This window comes from Canis lupus, chromosome 25, assembly GCF_048164855.1.
Source record: "Canis lupus baileyi chromosome 25, mCanLup2.hap1, whole genome shotgun sequence".
NCBI classification, from domain to species: domain Eukaryota; kingdom Metazoa; phylum Chordata; class Mammalia; order Carnivora; family Canidae; genus Canis; species Canis lupus.
In genome coordinates this window covers 32,124,792-32,143,390 of record NC_132862.1, presented here as the reverse complement: position 1 = coordinate 32,143,390, position 18,599 = coordinate 32,124,792, and the positions used below count along the sequence as shown (strand labels likewise).

General features: G+C 38.1%; 2 protein-coding genes across 30 annotated transcripts in view; one reads left to right on the top strand and one right to left on the bottom strand.

Annotated features, from left to right (window-relative positions):
* Positions 1–947: 947 nt before the first annotated feature.
* On the bottom strand, positions 948–17,996 carry WBP11 (WW domain binding protein 11). Of its 3 annotated transcripts, none has more exons than XM_072798885.1 (12): positions 17,835–17,996; positions 15,737–15,848; positions 15,239–15,270; positions 14,338–14,431; positions 10,823–11,019; positions 9,617–9,750; positions 9,209–9,408; positions 8,444–8,635; positions 5,747–5,848; positions 5,028–5,321; positions 3,853–4,035; positions 948–2,838 (listed from the first exon to the last, which is right to left on the bottom strand). In XM_072798885.1, exons 2-12 carry the CDS (start codon positions 15,798–15,800, stop codon positions 2,405–2,407), a joined length of 1,926 nt encoding a protein of 641 aa, XP_072654986.1. In that variant the 5' UTR covers positions 15,801–15,848; positions 17,835–17,996; the 3' UTR covers positions 948–2,404. The 3 variants fall into 3 exon arrangements, with proteins under 3 accessions (XP_072654986.1, XP_072654989.1, XP_072654987.1); XM_072798888.1 differs by having other exon boundaries at positions 15,207–15,270; positions 17,835–17,995; XM_072798886.1 differs by lacking the exon at positions 15,239–15,270 and having other exon boundaries at positions 17,835–17,995.
* C25H12orf60 (chromosome 25 C12orf60 homolog) overlaps positions 16,859–18,599 on the top strand; it is a 39,013-nt gene continuing 37,272 nt past the window's right edge. For 8 of the 27 annotated variants that reach the window (XR_012017666.1, XR_012017665.1, XR_012017663.1 and 5 more), the window contains exon 1: positions 16,859–18,577. The gene's annotated coding sequence lies outside the window, so the exon portion shown is untranslated. The remainder of the gene's footprint in view (positions 18,578–18,599) is intronic. The other 19 variants (XR_012017678.1, XR_012017677.1, XR_012017673.1 and 16 more) reach the window with 3 other exon arrangements.

The window sequence follows — 18,599 nt, the reverse complement described above, 5'->3', positions numbered from 1 at the left end:
GTGTGCAGTTCCATATGGGGTGGTGATTGTGGCATCTTGTGGCCTTAAGAATTACTTGAAGTAAAAAAGAGTTTAAGAAAATATTAAAAAATACCTCCCGAATCTGTATAAACAAAGCAATGTTTTATAAGGGGCACAAATTGGAATGTGCAAAAAAATTAGAATCGAAACTAAACTGACCTTTGGATGTCATCTAAGGCTTTATGCTGATTCCATGCCTTGGCAGACTGTTGTGAAAACGACTTTAAGGGGCAATTATTGTATAATAAAATGACACTGAGAAGGAAACAGTATTTATCCATATTATCTGATTAAAGATTTTTACCAAGCTTAACATTGATCCAAGCATTTTTTTGAAATCACATGTGAATTATGATCATGACAAATGCCGACTCAGAACCTATCCAAATTTTGAACGGGTTACCCTTTCCTGCAAATAGAGGTAACATACAAATGTGCCAGATTTTACAGCTGACATTTCAGAAAATAAAACTAGCGATACTAGGAAATGACTTTATGATAAACTGAACAGCCTAATAAATGTGAAAACAGAAATCTCAGAAAAAATATAAACTTCAAGCAAGAACACTAAAAAATATTACAGACCAAATACCAAATAATTGTTTACATTTAAAGTATAATATTGACTTAATGATGATAGAATGGTGTTCCATTCTAGCATCTAAATGATCAAATATTCAATTCACTTACTGGTTATACTAAATGACTATACTGAAAAAAAAAAAAAAAAAAAAAAAAGCCCAGGGCACCTGGGTGGCTCACTAGGTTAAGCATCTGCCTTCGCCCTGGGATCAAGCCCCAAATCGGGCTCCATGCTCACAAAGGAGCCTGCTTCCCCCTCTCCCTCTGCCACTACCCCTGCTTGTGCTTTCAGGGTCTCAAATAAATTCTTAAAAAAAGAAAAAAATCCAAAATGACCTATAGACTGGTTTGACAAGACTTGCTTTAATCTGAAAGAGTAATTTCCAAGAAAAGTTTCATACACAAAGGATCTCAGAAGAGAAATCTAAAAATCCATCAAGGAATCACTTGCAAGAAAATAAAAGCCTTATCATATTATTGTACTATTTTTTTTAGGATACCACCAATTTTTGATGACATGGGATCATGTGACAGGTATTTAAGATACAAAGTAAGAATAGGTATGTCTAGTCTAAACTCAATGCACACATTGTCTCACTGTGCATGTGTATCTTTGTTCATAAAATATTCATACTTTGGGCCACTGGCTAATTCACACAACTCCTTTAGCTTCAATACTCTCATCTATAAGATGGAAAAAATATCTGTGAAAATTATTAGGATTACTGGCTAGCTGAACTAGCTATTAAAGCACTTTTTAAAGAAAATGATATCAATGTAAATTAACAATATTGAGCATTCTTCATTTTGTCTTTTAATAATAAAAGCTCATAAAACTGACAAATTCAATAAAATAATAGTAGTCACCTTCTCTAGCTATCTAATAATTTAGACACGGTTTAAAAGAAGCTTTTCCCATCACTAAGCTCACAAAGCTCTGGAAAAGTAAATAATCCTTGAGAAGATTCATGTTCTATACAATAAATAACCTTTCAATTTCTCCAAAGCCAGTATAATCCCGAAGGAAAATAATTCTTTTCTTTATCCTTAAAATTTAAAACTTAGTTTTAACAATATTTTCAATAAGATTCTTATTCTGTACCAGCAATGGCAGTTCCCTAAAACAGATTTTAAATCCTTGCTTCTTTTCTGCCCCTAACACAGATACCATATTTATATATCATCACTAACACAGAGGATATCTTGGTGTAGAACATTTATTTATTTATTCCACGAAACACTCAAAGTTTAGGTCAGTGGGAAATAATTTTAATCAAAGAATTGTACATTTTCTTCCCACATATCTTGCTTTGTATTAGGAAATGACATTGCGATCCATTTCACTAAAATATTACAAAATATTTACAAGAAAATATTAAAATAACTCAAACACAAAAGGCAAGATGGGGTAAAATAAACTGTTTTTTTTTTTTTTTTTTTTTCCAGAAATCTCTACTCCAGTGCCCACTGCACACAAGAAGAGAATCAAAACAAATAAGTAACAAGATCCCCTCGATCACAAGTTTCCAAAAAACTGGAGAAGGGGAACAAACCGGATGAAAACGGTGGTATGAAAGGGAATGGATGTTAGCAGCACTGCTTCAATAACCAATTTATTCTGAATGAAATAATCCTCTCTTATATGCAATAAATTCTGAACAAGGCTAAACTTTAGGATATTCCTTGAACTGAAATTTAAAAATACCCTGACAGTGAAAGTCGCTCTTTCACTAAGTTTAGTAAGAGCCTCTTTCCCCACCAACCTCTGGTATGAACAGAAACGCTCTGGCATTAAGAGCTGTCACAGTAGCCCTTCCATCTCTTTCATGAAAGCTTCATAAACATCATCCTTGGTCTGAACGGAGACAGGAACAGATGGACCAGATTTGGGAGCTGCTTTGGCAAGAGGCACAGCAGAATCATCCTCTGACTTTCTTTGGGGAGCAGCAGCAGCCCCTTTATTCTCCCGACGTACCCTTAATGCCGTGGGCACGAATCGAGTAATCTCTGCCTTGGGATTAGTGATCTGTGGCTTGGCACTGATGGTTGCTGTGGCTTTCTTCTCAATGGTGGCTGCGCTTGTATCATCCGCCTTGGGTCGCTGAATCAAGTTGGGTGGAGCACTTAAAACCCCCGGGTTGGGCAAGGGAGCTGGTGGGAAAAGCCCAGGTGGGGCAGGTCCAAGTGGAGGCACCAAAGGTGGGCGCATCATGCCAGGACGAGGTGGAGGGATGCCTAAATGAAGGAGAAAACAGGCAGGTGAACACCATGAGAAACAGAGGCTGACAATTTTTTAAACATGGGCAATTTACAGAAAACAAGCTGAAACTATGATGCTCAGGAATAGATTGTGATAGTAAGGAATATTTTACTGTGAAATAGTATTCACTTTCAGTCTATACCCCTGTACTTAGGTTTTCTTCCTGAGTAATGCACTGTCTTACAATACAAAGTCGACAACACTAACTGGTTTCAAGTATGATTTCAACTCTGAAAGCCCAAGACTCTACTCTAGCTGTATACTAGACATGTTATCAAGGCCAAGGTTGGGAGTTACATTCTCATGCATTATTTACTGATTTCCACACCATTCCTCCACTGAAAAAGGTAACCCAATGGCCAGGAAATGAAATTTTAAACATCAAAGGACATGAATGTAACTAATCATGGTATGTTACCACCAATGGAAAAGAATTCAAGTCCTTTGATGGTTCAGACACCACCACTGTCATTTACCCAAAATTGCAGATTTGATTTTCTTCAAATGCCACTTTTAAGACTGAATAAAAATGCCAAATTTCGTGGAATCTAAGATACTATTGCTTATATAGACTCATAATTATTCCAGATACCATGGAGAGTCCAAGCTGGGGAGCTTCAAAGGAGGCCTTCACATTAGACTGGGACAGTGTAATAAACCAGAAATACACTGGTACACTATGATAAAAGCACATGGAAATGTGCCTTGTAATTTCAAACTTTAAGTTGGTACATATACTTAAGAAATATATGGAAATACATGGAATGACTTTATAATTGTCCCCCACCCCCACAAAACACACTACTCAAATGGAGAATCCAGTGCAAATACTCTGTGGAAGAACTCAACTTCAACCCAGGCCAAAAGCTGTTAAAAAACATCATTTTAGGATACCCTTTGACTTCAGGATATTGGTATGTGAAAATATGTCTTAGAGCAAATGAAATATATAATAGTTAAATTTTTGTAGTAGAAATTAAAAGCTTCACCTGGAGGTGCAGGGGGAGGTAGCCTTGGTGGGGGTCCCCGAGGAGGAGGGCCAGGAGGCAGACCTGGAGGTGGACCCGGGGGAGGGCCAGGGGGTCGGCCTGGTGGTGGGCCTGGAGGCAAAAGTCGGGGTAAAGGCCCCCGGAGTCCTGGCATTCCAGGGGGCCTCAGGAATGGAGGAGCTCCTGAAAAGAGAAAAATGACAAACTAATGTAAGAGAAATACATACCAAGTCGTAACTGGTATAAAGATAACTCGAATGTGGTCTGACTTAGCATTTTAACTTGAAATCAGGTAACTTCAAAAACTGATCAAAACACAGGTGGAAAAAGAATTCACTCAACAAATATCTGAGCACCAGAGATAGAGTGCTAAACTTGTTATGGATCATTTCTCTTTATTTCCCAGTACTGATAAAAAATACAGCTTTTTTTAAGCACAGCTCTGCTGGGCTAGAAACTGAACAAAGAGGAAAAGATTTTTAAGTGGGTTCAAAATAAGCTGAAAATGGATTATAAAGCAGAATGCTTTAAGCATTCCCCCTGAAACACAGGAAGATATGTAGGCAAGGATGACAGAAGATGACACAGGAGAGGTAATGTGCTTTGCAACACCAATCAAAAAGGGATGAACTCAAGCGAAGAAAGAAGAAAACCTAACTGGCCAACTGTAGGATGAAGGATTATAAAATCATAAATTGCCAAGTTCAAACTTCAAAACAAACTTCTCATTCTTGTATGCCAAAGATTATATTAATACTGATCCCTTTTGTCTCTAAAGACTGACTTCCAACAATTCCCAACCAAGGAAGGATGCCTGATAGTATTTACTGCAACCTAATCTCATTAGCTATCAATTTTGAATTGGGTCAACTTGTCATTAAAAATAACAGTACTAAAGAAACCCCCAGGTTCAATACTCCTGTTTCTGCCTGCTAACCTCAGAGCTACAGAACCCTGCAAAGAGAAGAGCTTTGGAGGAAAAGAGGGCTGTCAGAAGTACTATGAACTGTGAACAGTGGTATAGGAATAAGTAAATTGTACTATCCTTTATCTCCTAGCGACTTATACTAGGAAAAACAAAACATCACTACTAATAGATATTTTCGGAATGACTTCGTCACTCTAATCACAGGTAGACTTAGTTAATTATTCACAATATATCAGTGTTTACTTACCTGGAGGTGGTCCAGGAGGAAGGCCAGTAGGTGGTCCAGGTGGCCGTAAAGGTGGAGCAGGTGGTGGTCCAAGAGGAGGTGGTCCTGGCATAGGAGGTGCTTGTATCTGAGAAGGAGGAACAGACTGTGGGGGAGCTTGCTGCTGTGAAGAAGTAGTAGATGTGCCGTCAGAAAGAGATTCCTCTTTATGCTGTTTCTGTGATTGCTTTTCTGCTTCAGAATCATCAGAATCATCTTCGTCATCATCCTCTGAAAATTCTTCTACTTCTCGTCCTTCCTCAGGGATTTCCTGACCTAGAAGAAATTTTAAACCAGGTGAAATGGAGTTGATTCATTTTTTACAGCCTGCAAAATAGCAATGCCTGCAGACACATGCTCAATTAAGTGCTTTTTAAAAATTAACAAGTAACTACCCTTCTTTAATAAACTAGATGTGAAGGAATCAAGATAGTATTCTACTCATCTATGCTACTGGAGCAGTGAAACAAGCCTGGGCTTTAGAACAAGACAGACCTGGATTTAAATGCCAGTTTAACCACTTACTAGCTGGGTAACTTTGGGCAGCTTAGTCTCCAAATGTCTCCAAACCTTAACTTTTAAAAACAAGGATTTATTACTTACTTCAGAGTTGTTGAGACACTAAATAGGAAAATGTATGTAAAGGAAGTGGCAGGAGGAAATACTCAAAAGGTGATTTCACTCTTCTTTCCCTGTCTTACCTGCCATTCGAAGCATCATGGCTTGAAGAGGAGTCAGCTCCTTCATGTTCTTCTTTTTCTTCCTTGATTTTCCAGGCATATCTGCAAATCTTACACTCAGACCTAAGGGGTAGAGGGAGAGAATAGGGTGGATTAGAACAACAAAACTCAGCAAATATTTCCTATATAATGTGATAAAGCACTAGATAGGATGCTGCTCACTATTTGGCAGAAGTTAAGTATAGAAAACAGCCATATAAAGAAAGTATAAGAAGTGCCAACTGGTGGTAAACATGTTATTGTGATTTAAAATCTATAAATTTCAAAAACTTAAAGAATACCATTAACATCTTTATGCCAGTAAAACTGAACACCCAGATAATAGACATGTCTTTAAAAAAAAAATAAAAATTCTAAAAATTGGCCACAGAAGTGTTAAGACTACAACACATAAAATTGAAATGGTAGTTAAAAATCTATTTTTAACCTGGCCCAAATAATTTTATAAAGAAGTTCAGCCAAACATTAAATTACAGAAATTTCCTATAAAAGGGAACAGAAAAGATGGAATGCAATCCAGAACATATGAAGCTAGCACAACCTTGATACCAAAACTAACCAATTGTAAAATACAATTGACCACTGAACACAGGTTTGAACTGAGTGGGTACTTGCACAGTGGATTTTTTTGTGATACAGTACAGTACTGAGAGTGTATTTTCCTTAAAAATTCTCTACCTTACTTTATTGCAAGAATGTAGTATATAATACATGCAACAACAAAACGTGTTAATTGATTATTCATGTTATCAGTAAAAAATCTGGTCAACAATAGCTATTAGTAGGCTAAACTGTGGGGGACTCAAAGTTATACACAGATTTTTGATTGTGCAGAGGGTCAGTGTTCCTAACCCCCATGTTGTTCAAGGGCCAATTTTCTAACCACATTGAATCCAACAGTGCTTTAAAAGAAACACATCATAAACATATAGGGTTGGCCCCAGAAATGCAAAATAAGGTTGAACATTAGAAAAGCCATGAATAGAATTCATTACAGTACACAACTTAAAATCCATAACATCTCAACAGATGCTTATAAAATATTTATAATAAAAATTATTAGCAAACTTGGAATAGAAAGCACCTTTTTAACCTGACAAATCAGGCTATCCACTAGACACTATTAAATTAAACATCATGCTAAATGGTACGAAATTAGGAGCAGTCTTAGTTGGTAAACATTTACAAAGTTCCACGTGGGCAGGGCTTTAGTTTTATCTATTTTGTATTGTTGGTCTAGGAAAATTCCTTACATATAGTAAAAACTCAAATTTTAGTTGAATGTCAAATCACAGGATAGCCACTTTCAGCACACATCCATTGATAAGTATGTAGAAGTAAAACAAGTTGGCAGAAAAAAAGAAAAATGAGGCAAAGGATCACACGATGCCAGAGAAAAATGAAGCTGCTGTGGCTCTAAGAACTCTGTACTTTCTAGTACTAGCTCCTATATAAGTCGTCTATAATTTTTGTTATGAGCTCCATCCACCCCTTTAAGACAGCTTTTTGGTTTGCAACCACGATTCTTATGAAATATCAGAGCAAAGACTTGTCATCACTTCAAATACAAACATCAGTAGTATTACAAATACATAAATATGCTGTTGTAGACTACAAAAAACAATTTTGCTTTATTTTTAAAAGATCTTATTTATTTTAGAGAGAGAGCAAGCACATGTGAGCACTTGCATGTGTGAACAGGCGGCTGGCCTTGATCCCACAATCCTGAGATCATGACTTGAGCTGAAATCAAGAGTCAGATGCTTAACCCACTGAGCCATGCAGGTCCTCTGACAAAAATAATTTTAAAAGAAACTCAAAGACTGCAGAGGTGTGGCAGATTATACATTTTGTATTGCTCAGTATCTATCATGATGCTTAAACTTATCTTGATGAATGCCTTAACTACTTTTTAAAAGTACACATAACTCAGTTTGATTTTATAATAATCAAATGGACATATATCATATATTATGGGTACTTCCATTAAATCATGAGTCTACTTGCAGGTGTACCAGAATTATAATTATGGTCTGGTTGATGTGAGACGAAATGAACATAGAAATTTAAATGGCTCCAGATAAAAACATTTAAGTAGGGGGAATCCCTGGATGGCTCAGCGATTTAGCACCTGCCTTTAGCCCAGGGTGTGATCCTGGAGTCCCAGGATCAAGTCCCACATTGGGTTCCCTGCATGGAGCCTGCTTATCTCTCTGCCTGTGTCTCTGCCTCTCTCTCTCTCTCTGTCTCTCATGAATAAATAAATAAAACCTTAAAAAAATATTTAAGCAGACTTACCAAAAAAACCCCAATGATATGGATATGGCTTTCTCAATCAACATAGTTACGTGGTTATTCTTTTGTTCCTATACAGACCCACAAGAGCCCATCTGTATGCTGTTGAATAGCTCTTTTTCTCTCAAAGTGAACTTTATTACATAGACTTCTTTATCACATACTCTGCTTAACTTTTTTCCCCTCACAAATGTCCACTGAGGACTATGTATCAAGAACTTTTGAGTTTTTTGATATAAAGATGAATAAAACTATGACCCTTCTTTTCAAGGTGCTCACAATTACTTTCACAGATACACTAATAAATCAGGACCTTCATCTTGTCTGCTACTATCAATACCATGAACTTTCATTTGTACATACCTGACTTCTTTTCTTCATTGTTGTCTCTCTCGTTATCATCACGGTGCACAAATTCATCCCCTTCACTTTCTCCATCTGACCTGTCAGTGTCACTGTCATCAGTACTGTCATCATGCTTATCTTGATCCATGTCCTCAGGATATCCGTCATCTTCACTGGTGCTGGAAACATCATCATCATGACCCCGTTGAGCTGAAAAGGGAGAAGGGAGCAGGAAACAAGATGACTGGATCCTCCACTTCATGGTATACCAAAACACAGAAAACTGCTAACTCAGAATAGCTTCATTATTTAAAATGACTCTGTATGTAATAGTTCTTCATATAATCTGACAATATTTCCGTTTGGTAATAGTTTTAAAATCTTTTTGATAATGTAAAATATTTAAAAAGTTTAAATTTGAAAACAAATTCTACTTAGAAACTGGTATACACACACACACACACACACACACACACATCAATGACTATATACAATTATGCTCTGGTGTGATAGCAATAAAACTGAAAAGGAAACAGGTATCCAAGGCTTAAGGAATCTCAAAAAAAAAAGCCTAATTTAAAACACAATAAATATTTCTGTACTTCCTAATGTGTGTTGGTTTTTCTTGGGTAAATTCTATGATTTATCCATCTGTTAGTAAGTATATGTAATCATGATTTATCTCCTAAGTTCTGAGGATGGTGAACAAGATGTTAAACAGGACCAACATAAAAAAATGACAGTGGAAAAGCTGCAAGAGCAAAAGGAACAGTCACTCCTTACCAAGTTCTGGGCTATATAACATGTCTTCATCCCGCCTGCGAGGGGGAAGATCTAGGGCAAAGCCCACTTTACGGCCATACATTTGCAAGACTTGAGGAGGTGGTGGACCAGGGGGAGGACCAGGAGGTTTTCTACCAGGGGGCAAACGTGGCACACCATGTCCAAGAAGAGGAAGTATAGAAACTGCCCGTGTCGGAGGTCTGTAAAGAAAATTTTACAGTAATAACATTAGCAATATTTATTTCTTCTTCTAAAATATGTTCAAGGGATTTCTTACCTCACATTTAATCAAGTAAGGCACTGCTTACATTCCCATTGCCTTTTAATTCCCACTGCAATAATTTTGGCAGTGGACAGTCAAAAGGTACTTTTAATAAATATTATTTAATTATGCTACTGCTTCCTCACCCATAGGCTGAGGTCTTTTTAAGGATGGAGGGTGGCTGGGCACCAGGAAGTGGAATGTCCTGGATCAAGATGTTGGAAGGAGCATGTGGCATATCTGGCAAGGGAATACTCTCCACTTCCACATGCTGAGCATTCTGAAACAGAGAAAAATCTTTCAATAGTATAAGAGCAACCCACAAACTCAACAGTTAAAATTCAGTATCTGCGGTTTCATAACCTGGATTTGCTTTCTACCTAACATTAAGTATCAGGAAAAACAAGAATATCAGTATTTGTCAACATTTCCAAAGTCTGTTGATGAATGGAAAGAATCTCTATCACCTTTAAAAGAAACAAAACTCAGCTGCTTTTCTCCCTTACTATTAACTTATCCTTTTGGGTTATGGTTAACTGTTAAAAGTATCTAGCACCAAAGCCATCCTTTTAAATATTCTGTATGATAAATAAGACTTATCAATTAACTTATAAATACTATATATCCAATGGTAGAGCTTGGATTTCTAAAATTAGTCTTTGTTGGATTTCTGCCACATACTAGCTATATGACTAAGCAAGTTCCTTGGTTTCCTTATCTGTAAAAGGGGACCTATACTACCTGCTTTGCAAAAATTATACCATTTGGTTTTTTTACATTTTTGAGACAAAATTCCCAGTGAAATTAAATTCTGAGTTTTGACAAATGCATCTAGTTCACATTTCTTCTCAATCATCCCTAACACTATCCCAAAGCAACCACTGTTAACAAACACTTTCATTCATAGATTAATTCTGCTGGTCCTACAATTTCATACAAATGGAATCCTAACTATGATAGAAATTCAACATGCTTTGAGATTTATCCATTAAATTTTTTTCTTAATTCCTGTTGTTTTGAGTATCAGAACATTTCTTTATATTGCTGAGTACATTCAATTTTACAAATATTCTAGGTTGTTTATTCATTTTCCTATTAATGGACATCTGGGCTATTTCCAGTTTTTGGCTATTACTATACTGGCAGATGGATTAATTTCTCTTGTATAAATATACATCACTAAGATTGGTTGGTTCATGAGATAGTTTGACAAGAAATTGCCATGATGAAGTTTATTTGATAGGAAATTGCCAAGAGGAAGAAGTTCATCGTGACCAATTCTCCCATTAACAATTTTAAAAGCAAATCTAAATATAACATTTTAGTTTACCTCTCTAGAGAAACTTGATTACCTTGACAGCATCAAAATATTGGCTAAGTTGAGCCCTCTTCTGTTCATATTCCACTTCTAGCTTTCTCAATTCTTTGTAAATGTCTGGATTCTCTTTTTCATAGAGTCGTAGAATACGTTCAAAGGTTTCACGCAGCTTTTTACGCTTGTCTTTCAGCACCTTCTCATTTAACTGTGGTTGCTGCACTGGGTTAAACTCTGAAAGAAAAGAGCAGATATTGAGATTCAAAACAAAGAGTCACTTCATTTAGGGATCAACTAGCTATATCACTTAATAAAATCTCCTTTACGATTATACTTATTTATTCATGAGAGACACAGAGAGAGAGGCAGAGACACAGGCAGAAAGAGAAGCAGGCTCTATGCAGAGGGCCCAATGTGGGACTCAATCCCAGGTCTCCAGAATCACGCTCTGGGTTGAAGGCGGTGCTAAACCGCTAAGCCACCCAGGCTGCCCCATAAAATCTCCTTATATGATAAAGTTTTTAACAGGGATTTATATCTTAAATTTTATTAAATTAAATTTTATTTAATAAAATTTTAAATTTTATTAAAAAGAAGTGCAATAGGTATTTTTTTAAATTCCACCCCTTTAAGATAGCCATTAATTTTACTTTCTTTTCTAAGTCTAATGTCATCTAATTAGTTGATTTTCATCATTACTGTAAATTTTTATTACATAAAAATTACATAAAAATAAATTTTTATTTATGCTAACAACTTGCTATAGTATAGTGAGGCTTCAGCCAGACAGATTAATTATGTCACTTAATTCTGAGATCTTAGGCACTTGAATTCTCTTATGTTTAGCTTCTTCATCTGGAAAATGTGGACATCAACTACTCACAACAAAGCTTTGATGACTAAGTGATCACAAAATATCCTGTGGTGTTTAGCTTGCAGCTTAATTATTTTTATAACAGACTGATATTGTCTAACTACCATATAATTCTTTCTCTTTCCATGTGTTCAACAGGGGGCTTAATTTCAGGTCCTTTACCCCAAAAAGGATTATTAGCACAAGACTCCCGAGCTTGCCTGCTCAATTATACGTGCCTCCCTCTGTTCTCCTCACCAGTGACTGACTCAGAGATCAACTGGCACATGATTCAAGTTGAAACCAGATCATTCTCTGAGACTTTGTGAATGTGAGAGTGTGACGCTCCTTTACAGGAGGGATAAAATAAACCTAGAGTTGTAACCTTGTCTCCCACCAGTTCCAAGCACATATTCTTACTTCCCATCCCAAGCAGTTCATTAGCAATATGCTGAATGAAGCTAACAAGAGAGTAGACCAGGCAGATGAACAGTCTCAATAACCATACCTGTGTTTTCTAGGAAGGCTTCCTTCTGGGATTTTCCAATTATGGGAGTCAATATATGTATTTCTTCTGCCTAAACTAGTTTGCACTGAGCCCTGAACAGTATTCCCTTCTCCCTTTTCCTTTTTTTTTTTTTAAACATCTGGCGTTTATTTTTTTATTACTATTATTTTTTATTTATGATAGTCACAGAGAGAGAGAGAGAGAGAGAGAGAGAGAGAGAGGCAGAGACACAGGCAGAGGGAGAAAACAGGCTCCATGCACCGAGAGCCCGACGTGGGATTCGATCCTGAGTCTCCAGGATCACACCCTGGGCCAAAGGCAGGCGCTAAACCACTGAGCCACCCAGGGATCCCTCCTTTTTTTTTTTTTTAAACAGATAACAAGTTTAATTATCTTCTTCCCTAAATCCTTTTAACCTAGGTGATTTATTCAGAAGAGGATAGTCTTACATCATACACTATTCTTGGTGTGATTAATGAAAGTGTTGAATGCTTGAGTTTTAATCCCAGTTTGCTACTTCCTAATAGCATGACCTTGAGAAAAGTATACAATCTCTCTGTGCCTGAGTTTCCTCATCCATAAAATAGGTTAATACACCTACCTGAAAGTTGTTTTAAGGATTAAATAGCATATGGAAAAAACGGGTGCATAGCAAAATAAGAGCTCAATAAACCTCCATTACTACTATTATCTCCTTTTAAAACCACATAAATCAATCTGAATTTAACAGGTCATTTAATGTCTTGACACTCTAGGGATAACAATTGCCCACAGTAATATTTATTTATTTATTTATTTTTTAATTTTATTTTTTTTAAATTTATGATAGTCACACAGAGAGAGAGAGAGGCAGAGACACAGGCAGAGGGAGAAGCAGGCTCCATGCACCGGGAGCCCGACGTGGGACGATCCCAGGTCTCCAGGATCGCGCCCTGGGCCAAAGGCAGGCGCCAAACCGCTGCGCCACCCAGGGATCCCGCCCACAGTAATATTTAAACCAGAGGCAACAAATGGGATCAGTTAGAGCTGAACTGGGAAAGATTTGGGATCAAGCAATCTGATCCAGAACTAATTATTAAATAAAATTTAATTTAGCCCAGGCTAAATGCACAAGCTACATTACATTATTAAAAGAACCTCTAACACCATAACCCCACATAACTGGACTTTTTTATTTTTAAAGATTATTTATTTATTTGATGGGGGAGAGGGCACAAGCTGGGGGAGCAGCAGGCAGAGGCAGAGGGAGAAGCAGGCTCCCTGCTGAGCAGAGAGCTCATTATGGGGTCCACTCCCAGGACCCTGGGATCATGACCGGAGCCAAAAGCAGATGCTTAACCGATTGAGCTACTCAGGCGCCCCTGGATTTTTTTTTTTCAACCCATTTAATGTATTATTGAGATCCACTGTACCTTTTTCACCTACTATCTGATCTTTGGCAAACCACTTAAACTGAGTACCTTTGAAAACAAATCTTGTCAAGATCATTTCATTATGCAAAAAAAAAAAAAAAAAAAAAGGAGCAGGATGCAAAACAATTAAAAATCTCATGTTCTAATGTTAAAAATATTAGACAGGTTGCAATAAAATTTCCTATGGGAACATCACACAGAGAATTCTGAAGCAACTTGGAGGCAAGGATTATCTTGTGTGATTCCAGTTATGACAAAAAGTAGTGATACTGAAGATGTATGTGAAGAAACTAAGTAAAATCATTCAAAAAAATGTGAAAAAATGAGATATCCTAACGATATATATGATATTCTATAAAATTAGATTTTAAGTAGTTCACGATTTCTTCTACCACCTTACTTAGTGGGTCAAGTGTCTTATCTTCTCACTGGAAAAAATGGGGAACTGATAAATTCATGGTAGCCTAACATTTAGATTTACATGGTAGTTGCCAACATTAAAAAAATTAAAAACTCCAGATTTCAGTCTTCTCTCAACAACTAGTTCAAGCTAAATAACAGCATCCATCTTACTCTAGAGGAGATCCCCAGTGTGCAACTGCTCCCCATCATTCCATTGTTTTTCTGATGCTAAAACTAAACCCAAAGTGTCAAATGTCGTCATGCTTTTCTGTTTTTCTTATATCTGTGCTGCTTTACTCATTTTACCTGTTTGCCTGCCTCTGTGTATCAGACTATACCTCTGCTCTAAAATCTAGCCTTTTAAAATAAACTCTTACCCATTTCATCCAATTTCTCCATGTCCCGGATAATCTGTTTGGGATCCTTCATCTTCAAAACTGCAGCTCGTACCATCATGCGCTGTTTTTTGTTCTTAGGAAAAAAAAGAGCACTGTGTTAAAAAATTGGACCTTCCTGAACTTCTACTTCAATTTGCATCAAGAATCTATTTAAAATGAGTTGAACTTCTTGATTTCTGGTCACTTGTTTCAACCACCATAACAAAGCCATGTCATTTTTAGCTCTCAAAAAACGTTTCAACTTTAGACAAAAAGATAATCACTATTTAGTACATGTGCTTTCTAAGGCAAAGAGTTCTTTTAATTTTGTGAGATCTTTAGCAATTACTTAAATTAAGATTTTTTTTGGGCTAAATTCTAAAACTATATATACTAGAGAAAAGTTTTACAGGATTTGATGCTAACCAGTGCAATAGGAAAAGTTCAATTAAAAACTATTAAAAATCTGTATTCTTTCAGGTATTAAAGAATGACACTAAAAAGTAAATACTGTCTTATTCTGGGAAAACACTTTGCCACAAACTCAATAGGTACACAATAAGGAAAACAAACCCACAAAGCTACTCAGAATCACATTTATTTTCACTCACTAAATCAGTAGCTTTTAACAAAGTAGTATGCTTTAATAGCGCAATAAAAAATCCTTTCAAAGATATCTATTTAACTCAGTGGGAAAGATAACCAAATATACAATATTAGAATATCATGAGCTTATCTGTAAAGTTATTTCAGTTCAGTTTCCAAGTACAGTATTTTGGCTTAGTAAATTTTATTGTTTGTTATAAGAAGCATAAAGTATCTTTTCTGACAAATAATTGTAAATGTTGTTTTAAAATCCACTAACACACTTAGGGGTAATAGGATGCTTCTGAAATCATACCTTCTTTAATTCTCTCTTCCGGGCTTCTTTTCCTTGAGAGAGACAGAGAAAATATAAAACTTTCAAATCCTGAACACTAGCATTTTCTCTAATTTAATACAAATAATAATTAATGGAGGCTATCCTGTGCATTGCAGAGTATTTAGCAGCATCTATGGCCTCTACCCACTAGATGCCAATAGCAGCCTTTAATTATGTCAACCAAAATCTTAGGAGATTTTTGCTTTAAGTTTCTCAACACTAGTCTGTCCAAAATTTCAAATACAAAAAGAAAGTTTCAAGCCAATTATACTTGGCAAGTCAATCAAATTAAAAGTATGAGTATTAATTTTCTTGCATGTTTAAAGCTTTCATCATGCGCCTACAACACTGGATAACTTTATAAAACTAACCGACTCCTAGCAACGCTGATTTTATAATTAAGACATAATAGATTCTCCAGTGCTTGCAATTTTTATCACTCCTCTTCTTTATCATTCCACACCAATGGACACTTACGGGCTTGGTCTGTGGGGTTCATAAATTTTCCACTCTTGGTGGATGATGTAGATCTCCGTCCCATGTTGACAACTTATATGGTTTACCGGGCTCATTAAAAAAACAAAAAGCCCTGCAAAGACAAAGACAGAGTTTATTCTTCTGATAATTACAAAATATCTTCCTTCTTATATTACAAAATTTCTTTCTACCAATCTCTTGAAAAGTAACATTCCTTTTGTTTTTTTTTTAAAAAAGGTTTTATTTATTTATTTATTCATGAGAGACACAAAGAGAGAGAGACAGAGACATAGGCAGAGGGAGAAGCAGGCTCCCTGGGGGAGCCTGATGCAGGGACTTGATCCCAGGACCCCGGGGATCACGCCTTGAGCCAAAGGCAGATGCTCAACCATTAAGCCACCTATGTGCCCTAAAGGGTAACATTCCTTTGATTGTTAACTTTTTTTAATGGATCATGGACTAACTCTGAAATTGAAAAAAAAATCACAAACCGCTTTAACAATATAGGATAAACCATGAATATGAAAAGCCATAGTCCTTTCCTACACCCTCCCCTTGTTTTTATGTAGGGTGAAAGAGGAATAAAAAGGGAATGGGGGGGATCCCTGGGTGGTGCAGCAGTTTAGCGCCTGCCTTTGGCCCAGGGCGCGATCCTGGAGGCCCGGGATCGAATCCCACGTCGGGCTCCCGGTGCATGGAGCCTGCTTCTCCCTCTGCCTGTGTCTCTGCCTCTCTCGATCTCTCTGTGTGACTATCATAAACAAATTAAAAAAAAAAAAAGGGGGGATGGGGTAATGATCTGGGTTCAACAACAAATGTCTCCCTTGTCTCTCCCCATGGAGAGAGAGATCTAATCTAATTCAGATTTAGTTCTAATTCACATGTAATTGTTGACTCGCAAGAGCTAACAACGTAACTAAGAGTGCAAATACTAAAAATGAAAGTATTACACGAAGAAGTGTCCAAAAACGTCAAGACATGAACTATTCTACTAGCACCCACTTGACTCCTGACTTCTATTTTTTTTTATGGTAACCGAAAGGGATGACTGTGTTTGAGGGAAAATATCTTGCAAGTCAATATTTTTATTAACCTAAGACACTGCTATTTTACTTCTTTCTCTTATTCCGATTGTTTAACTTTTTAATACTTAACTCTTTTCCAACAATAAAGTTGGCAAATTCACCCCCTTTAAAGCAGACTTTTAAAGGGTGTGAAAGGGACGATCATGAGGTCAATTTTTCCAGTAGCCCACACAATTAATTATAATACCCTCCCTTCTTCCTTGAAGATTTTGTCAGAAAAGTTCATTAGTTAACGCTTCTTTCAGCAAGTGCTCAAATGCCTTTATGTCTGCGAAACGCTTCAGAGCTGTTCCAGTGGCAACTAACTGACCCTGTCCAGGGTTTCCTTCTCAGAAAAAGTGGGAAAAGGTGAGAAGGTCGGCGGAAACAAGCGAAATTAATATAAATACAGCCTCTCTTCTTTTTTTTCTTGATGGCCTGTGATCTTCCTTGCTGTCCCCTCTCAGTTACCCTCGGGCTCCCGTTCTGACCCTCCTCTCCCACAGGTGAAACAAAAAAACAGGTAGGAATTAGAAGAATTTCTACAGGAGACAATGCAGCCCTAGTCTGCACAAACCGCTTTTTGTCTAAAAGAGAAACGATAAGGAAATCGCGCCACAGAACCGGGGCGGGGCGGGGCGGGGCGGGGGGAACCCCTATACTGAACCGAAGAGGCCGGGGTTCAAGCGGGATTGAGCCCAGGTCCACCCAGAGAGACAGCAGCACCAGCAACTGCCAAAACCATAGAGACGGTCGATCCTGACTCGAGGAACATGAAGACGTCAAAGCTAAAGCAACCCGCCAACGGGCCGGCAAGAGGCGGCGCTAACCGACGCGGGCGAGCTGCTGCTTCACCGCTACAAGCCGCACCGCTCCGGGCTCCAAGATCCCCCGGCCCCCGACCCGGGAGACCCACGCCGCGGAGAGGAAGAACGGGGCAGAGGGGCCTGGTGTCCCCGAGGCAGCCGCAGGGCCCGGGGCCCAGACGGGAAAGAAAGATGGAGAAACGGAGTGAGACAACCCTGCACACTCACACTTCTGCTGGGTTCCTGGGACTGCGAGAAGCGGGGAGGGAACGATTCTCGGCCTCTTCTACTTCGTAGGGGCCTTCACCTCAGCCTGCCGGTCAGCCACCCAGCCACCGCCATCTTGAAACCTCGCGCCCCTCCGCCATCCTTACGTCACTTCCTATTCCTAAGGACCCAGGATCTTAGCGTTTCTTGGCCCTGGCACCATAGAGACGAACCAAGACCCCCAGGACCAGAGTCTCTTCCGCTCCACATCATACCGTATTGGTTGATTCAGTGCTAAGGGCCCGCCCCATGGCGCAGAACCGCAGTAATTGACACTTCTTTAGACCAATAGAAAGAAAAACCTAGCGGGTCGGATAGGTGATTGGCTGATGAGAGGACTACTTTGCCTCTCCGACCGAGACGATTTGACTTAATTTCCGGAAGCACTTGTTACGGCTGTGCAGGATACCGGTCTTTTCGGGCCAGGGTGCTGTTTTGCGGTCAGTCGGCTGGACTTGTTAGTTTTTGTTTTTTTTTTTGTTCTTTGTTTTTTTTCCTGATGTAAGCAAGTGTGGTCTCTTGAGAGTGTCTGTCTGAAAACGGATCCCTGAATAACATTTGCTAGTGTGCCTGTTGCGCTTTGCTACCATCACGGCCGTTCCCAAGTTTATAGGCACAACAGAACGTTTGTAGACCTGAGCGAACGAATCATCAGTGCCCGTGTGAAAGTCCCAGATTGTTCGTAAACTATAGATTAATCTACGGTAATCTACAATAAGGGGTTTT